We start from the raw sequence: 6,000 nt of genomic DNA on the forward strand, positions 1-6,000 counted from the left end.
TCATAGAACTACTTTTCTATCAAACAAAGGGGGACATCTGCTCTGTTTTCAAATCACACAAGCCAATATTTGTTCTTGTCTTCTTGGAAAGTTTTTTGTCCTGTCTGTTTGGCGTACAGATTTCCTCAGCAGCACTCAGGGAGCAGCCCCTCCTTCCCTGAGGCAGGAGTTGAGTCAGCCAACCAACGGGATTACCACGGTGTGTTACTGTCTGCGGTAGCCCAGGCACGGTCTAACCAGGATTGGGGCTCTTTTGCAGTTTTCACTGCTCCCTAGCATCTGGAGGTCATTTGGTATGAGAAAAAAAAATGCCCAGTGTTTTTCTACTGGGGTAGTTAATCTACAGGTTTGGCAACTGATCGGGCTGTACTGGCACTGTCCTGTGTAACACATGGCAGCCTGCTGCCTGTGAGGGCTGCATAGGAATGATATTTGAGTGGTCCAAATCAAGCCAAAACGTACAACAGATTTCGCTGCACTTATCTCAGATAGACTCATGATGAGGACTGAATTTTGGAGTCAGGAGGGCTGATCTCAGAGTGTCTCTCAGAAGTGATGTTATTCAGAGATACTAGTATGAAGGACTCTCAGGACAGGCTTTACAAGCGGGTTACAAGCAGTGAAAGAGACATGCTGTAAAACTCTGCAGAAAATAAGGTGCATATTATATAAACAGGAAGCATGCAGTGCAGTGAATGCACCTTATCACCAGAGCTCTGCTTCTGTGATTTTAAAGATATCTTTTCAGTTTGTCAAGCAATTTAACAATGTAAACCTCTTTGCAAGACAGAGCTTGACCTCATCAGGCTTTGTCCTCACAAAATTGACCGATTTCAAGCCAATCTAGCACATGAAGGCTGGATAGTGTTTAGCTATGTCCCTGTACATCATTACCCCTCTCATCACTCCATTCTCTCTGACTCAGAGCAGAGTGACATAACCAAGGCTTCAATGTCCCTAACTCTGTCACTCCTCTGTGCTCTATGTGTGCACTACACAGTCACTTCAGAGGGAACAGTGGGCTAAGGTGATGATTTTGCACGTTAGACTGCCTCCACATGACCTCAGACACTTCCTGCTTAGATATCTTGGACATTCGGTTCGAATGTCATTCGAAGAGACAGTCGGTATAAACATTAAGATGTTCCACAGCAAAAAAAAAACTAACTGCACTGTCATAATTGTTCATGCAACAACATTAGGTCTGAATACCAGCTAAACAGATCAACCCTGCTGAAGAAAGGAGCAGCTACTATAACTTGTCTTGAACCCTCCTCTACTTTTTGAATGAGTGTGTCTTTGATCTTTTGTTGGGCAGTACTGTGTAACTTAAGGTACTTCCTCTGTTATTTTAAAGGAAACGGAGCCAACCTATGGGCAATGGCCAATCAACCTGACATAGATGTCTTTGGACTATGAAAGGAAACCAGCTGACAGGGAGAACATGCAAACTCCCTGCTGGGTTTTGATCCAGGAAACGTCTTGAGACAACAGTGCTAACCACTGACCCACCGTGCTGCCCCCTTTAAAAAACAGTTCTATAAATAAATGTTACTACCACTCTTCTCATTATTGTCTTACACATGGTCTTTACTGTACAAATCATTATATTATATATGAACCTCTTGCCTCATAAAACACCAGAATATAACTAAATCCTGTGTGATGCATTTTACAGAGTTCATGGGTGATATATTTTTCTCACTTGATAGGCATTACCATTGCAACACAACAGAGGTGCTTCACGCTAGGTAAGAGGGCCATTTAGTCTGCTCCTGTCACAACTACAGACTGTTGCTTGGCAACAATCACACAACCATTTCATCAAGAGTGAAATACCATGCTCTTTTTTTTCTGAAAATTAATCACTCTTTTACAGATTGCAAAATTGCCAGTGGAGATGTTATTATTACTGAAGATGCACACTGTGTATGACTCTACTGAATTATACAGCCCTCCACTAAAAGCATGCCATTTTGAAATAGAAAACATATTGCCCTATTAGTATTTACAACTTTATGGACTAAATCTGACTGTGGAAATCAAAATAAGGGAACTGATGAACCGTTGCATTGTTTCCAAATTCAGTTTGAATTTGTCAAACAAAAGTTTAACATCCCTGTTGGAAACATTTAACTAAAACCAATGTATGCTTCTGAGGTTGCTTTCCACATTGCCTAAGAAGGATAAATTATGTGTAATTTGCACTGCTAATTCAACATAAGCCAAGATTAGCAGAAGCTGTTTAAAAAAAAAAATGGGTGCAATTGGAATAAAAAGAGAATTTTCAGGAAGACTGAAAATTACAACCTTCATGTTTATAGCAGAGGAACTATGCAGCAATCATCCCTCTGTGTCACAAAACCAACATATGAAACTTTTGATAAGCCATTTTCTCATTACCAAACATGGAGAAGATAATTGAAAAATTCCAAGTGGAAGGGGAATATTAAAGAGATATTTCTGTGTATATTTCCCAACTGGGACTAATTCAGAAGCAGAAGTGCCTGGAGGGCCAGTCTGTCTCTAACCAAATTGGTTTACCAAAGCAGAATGTACAAACACACAGAGTGAGGCCAGAAGCTGCCTCCTGCGTCCGTGGAAATCAGCAGCAGAATCTTTACTGTAGAGCACGATATGTTCAGGATCACAGTCTTTAGGTGACCCGGATGGTCCTTTTAGTGCCTTCAGGCAGGCTTAGAAAATTAGCTTTGTGTTGCTACCAACGGTACGATTTTAGCTGTTTCTAATTAAATTGAACTGTGTTTCTGCATCACTGTGTGTTCGAGCATTTGCCACATGGATAGATGAAAGCTGTCATGCCAATAAAATAACCCACTGACCCCCTATTTGAACAATTGTGAATAATAAATTTAAGAGAAAGGTGGCCTGCCATTTTTTTTTGTGTGTGTAATTTAATCAATGGCACACTGATGCTTTCAGGTGTCGTGTTTGACAAATACTTCCAATAAGCTTTTGTCTTAAGTGCTGTGAGAGTAGTCTGAAACATGGCTAAAGTTTGCTGCATACTGAGTCAAATTTTATGTTCTTGTATTTCAAAGATGCACTCATGCTTCTGATTTAATCAACAGATGCATTTATCTTAAAAATATTACACTTTAAACATGAACAAGCCATAATAAAATAAATAAATAAAATTAAATAAATAAAATGCATGTTATTCTTAGACATCACAGAGTATTGCTTGTGTTAACTCCATGATGTATTCAGGGACCTGGAATATCACTCCTTGACACTTACTTCCATAGTAAAATCAAACAACAGCATGCACATGTGCACGCACACCCACACACGCGAGCACACACACACACACACACACACACACACACACATATACACATACACCTACACACAACACAGCACTCATTCATCTTTCACACTCATGTCAAGGTTGATCTGAGTCACAAGTCCCACGTTCATCCCAATTAGCACTTTGATTTGGGAGTTGATAGGTGGTGATATTGGCAGCTTTGGAAGGATGCACCCATCACTCTCCTCTCTCACTCTTTCATTTCCTCTCTTTGGATCCATGTTGCTTTTTTCTTTATCTTTTTTTTTTTTTTTTTTTTTTTTTTTTTACATACCTCCTTTTCTACACATTTTCTTGTTGGGTTTCCTGGCACATTCCTTGGATATTCTTTTGACTGTAAAATGAATGGAAAAACTACAAAATAACAGAGAGCTCTGGAAAAGATCGCATTGTGACATGCAACAGCTCAGACTGAGTCAGACCCCCTCCTCACCCTCTTTCCCTCCTCCTCCCACCCTCCCACCCTCAAGAACAAGAACAACAGAGAACCTGTTGAGAAAATAACTGGAGTGTTGCTGCAGAAATATTCCAAAATGGTGGAATGAATTTGCTGCATCCTGGGACACAGGAAGCCCATATTCACATGCACTTCTATTTAAGACCCATTACAGCCACATACAAGGCAGAAGGGCTACATTTACAAACTTTGGCAAATTGCATACTAATCTGATAAGTGGAAATGCCCATTCTCTGAGCACTTAACGTTTCGAGCCCATTTTCCTGTGTGGTTCTACTTCAAGTGGTGAAATGATGCGGCACATTTAAGAGAATCAAGATCTAGAAATCTAAAAGTTTTTTTTAGGGATTTTAGTCATGGTACAGCCCAATTTAAGTTTTCCTTTTGCACAAAATCTACTCTTCAATTCTGCTTTGTGTAAGGGCAAACTGGAAACCAGGAGAGTAATGGGTCTTACATAGGTCAGGCTGATGCCACAGGCCTCTTGTGTACCAGACAGAATATTTCACCAACCCTACAGTAATAGATCATTCACTTATGAGGCAGGCTACTAATCACTTATGGCTAATATTCCCAGAACAGTGAAGACAGTGAGGGTAGGAAGGTGCACCAAGTATTTCCAATCTCTTTCTTGGATGATGAGATTTCTTTGCTCTTTTTTACTCAGTTGTATTAATAGGCCATTTAGTCATCAAAAGAGGAACCTCTAACAGTGGCATGGAAGGGAAGAGTTGATGAAAAGACTAAATGAAAGATCAAGTCAAGATGGTAGGTTGAGAGGTGATGGTAACGGACACAGCATGCGCCAGACAACAGGTCATGCTCCGCGCAAAAAAATACAGAGGTGAGACAAAATTTTAGAGAAAGGACAGAAGGAGAAGAAGAGAAGAGAGGAGGAGAGGAGAGGAGAGGAGAGGAGAAGAGAGGAGAGGAGAGGAGAAGAGGTTTGGTTTTGTCCTGTATACTCGACACACTTACCATCCTCTGTTGGAACATAGATATTTAGATAAAGGCAATCCTCATGTTGATCCTGTATGTACGTGGTAACTATATCCAGGTTGAAGGTGAACCATATTGGCATCATGATCTCTGGCACAGCATTGTGAATATTTTGAGGGCAGACAGGAGCAAAGTGGGTCGCGTTCTTGATTCCTGACCAGGATGAAGGAGGCTCAGGGGGCATGAAGCGTTTCTCTCCCACTGGGGAGGCAGCGTATGGAACCCCCAGGTACTGATCCACTGGCCCCAAAATTTCACTAGGCAGAGGCACCCTCACCCCTCGGAGTTTCCCATACTGAGTGTTCACAGTGGGGTGGTAGTTCTGCCCTCTCAAAACCGCAAAGCACCAACAAAAACTTAATACCCACAAGCACGTGCTGAAACCAGTGCAACAGTGGGCCCCAGGGCAGTTCTGTGAGGGGAGACAGCCTCTCCTTGGAGAAAACCACATGGTCCTCGTAAGTGAGTGCAACTGCAAGTGACCAACATACAAGCTGGGGCACCCCCTCAGCAAATACACAGGCTTCCTGTTCAGCCCTGCAGTCCAGCCACCTGAGGGACAGTCATCAGCTGTGATACTGGAGCCTGCCGGCTTACAGATGGGGAGAAACAATTATGAAGTTCCTCTACACACTAAGGTCCTTATCCACTGTCCTCTGTTTTCGCTCGTCAGATCCTTTAGCCAGTGCTGAAACAGAAGAGAACAAGGAAATTAATGACAGCTTCCTGACAGCCCACCAGTTTAGTTCCCTTTTTAGTCAGTCGTTTTTGTTGACTTGTGTAGTTATTTTCTGTCATGACGTAAAGCTTTTGGTGCTATCATCAATCCACATAATCAAGAACCTGCCTTTGACTTGGATGTTGCAATTAATTCTTGTAAAACTTATCAAGATGTGCCTAATAATACGAATGATGCCTGTGGGATGGCAGCCAGTTACAGTGCTCATCTTTATATTTGTTATTTTTGAAAGATGTTAATAAGTCTTCGCTATGATACCTTCCAGCAATTCATGTTACACACTGTTTTTTTATTGATGATGACAAATGAGGAATTGTTATTCATTTACTGATTCTTATGCTTGTTTGAGAGGATTTTGAAAGACAGGGTCAGGTTACCGTGGATACAGCATTATTTACACATGGGAGCAACTGTTAGCTCTGCAGAGCACAGGACTGCCAGCGGGCAAAAGACCTGAAATCCCACAGGAGCTGA

At 41.6% G+C, this 6,000-nt stretch overlaps 1 protein-coding gene across 7 annotated transcripts in view; it reads right to left on the minus strand.

The window, feature by feature from the left end:
* nlgn3a (neuroligin 3a) overlaps positions 1-4,887 on the minus strand; it is an 88,900-nt gene extending 84,013 nt beyond the window's left edge. For 5 of the 7 annotated variants that reach the window (XM_026330316.1, XM_026330315.1, XM_026330314.1 and 2 more), the window contains exon 1: positions 4,767-4,887. In XM_026330316.1, coding sequence (XP_026186101.1) covers positions 4,767-4,872 — 106 coding nt within the window. In that variant the 5' untranslated portion in view covers positions 4,873-4,887. Of the gene's footprint in view, positions 1-3,605; positions 3,666-4,766 lie in introns of all 7 variants that reach the window. The other 2 variants (XM_026330311.1, XM_033325407.1) reach the window with 1 other exon arrangement.
* Between the last annotated feature and the right edge of the window lie 1,113 nt (positions 4,888-6,000).

Source organism: Mastacembelus armatus, chromosome 10 (assembly GCF_900324485.2).
Source record: "Mastacembelus armatus chromosome 10, fMasArm1.2, whole genome shotgun sequence".
NCBI classification, from domain to species: domain Eukaryota; kingdom Metazoa; phylum Chordata; class Actinopteri; order Synbranchiformes; family Mastacembelidae; genus Mastacembelus; species Mastacembelus armatus.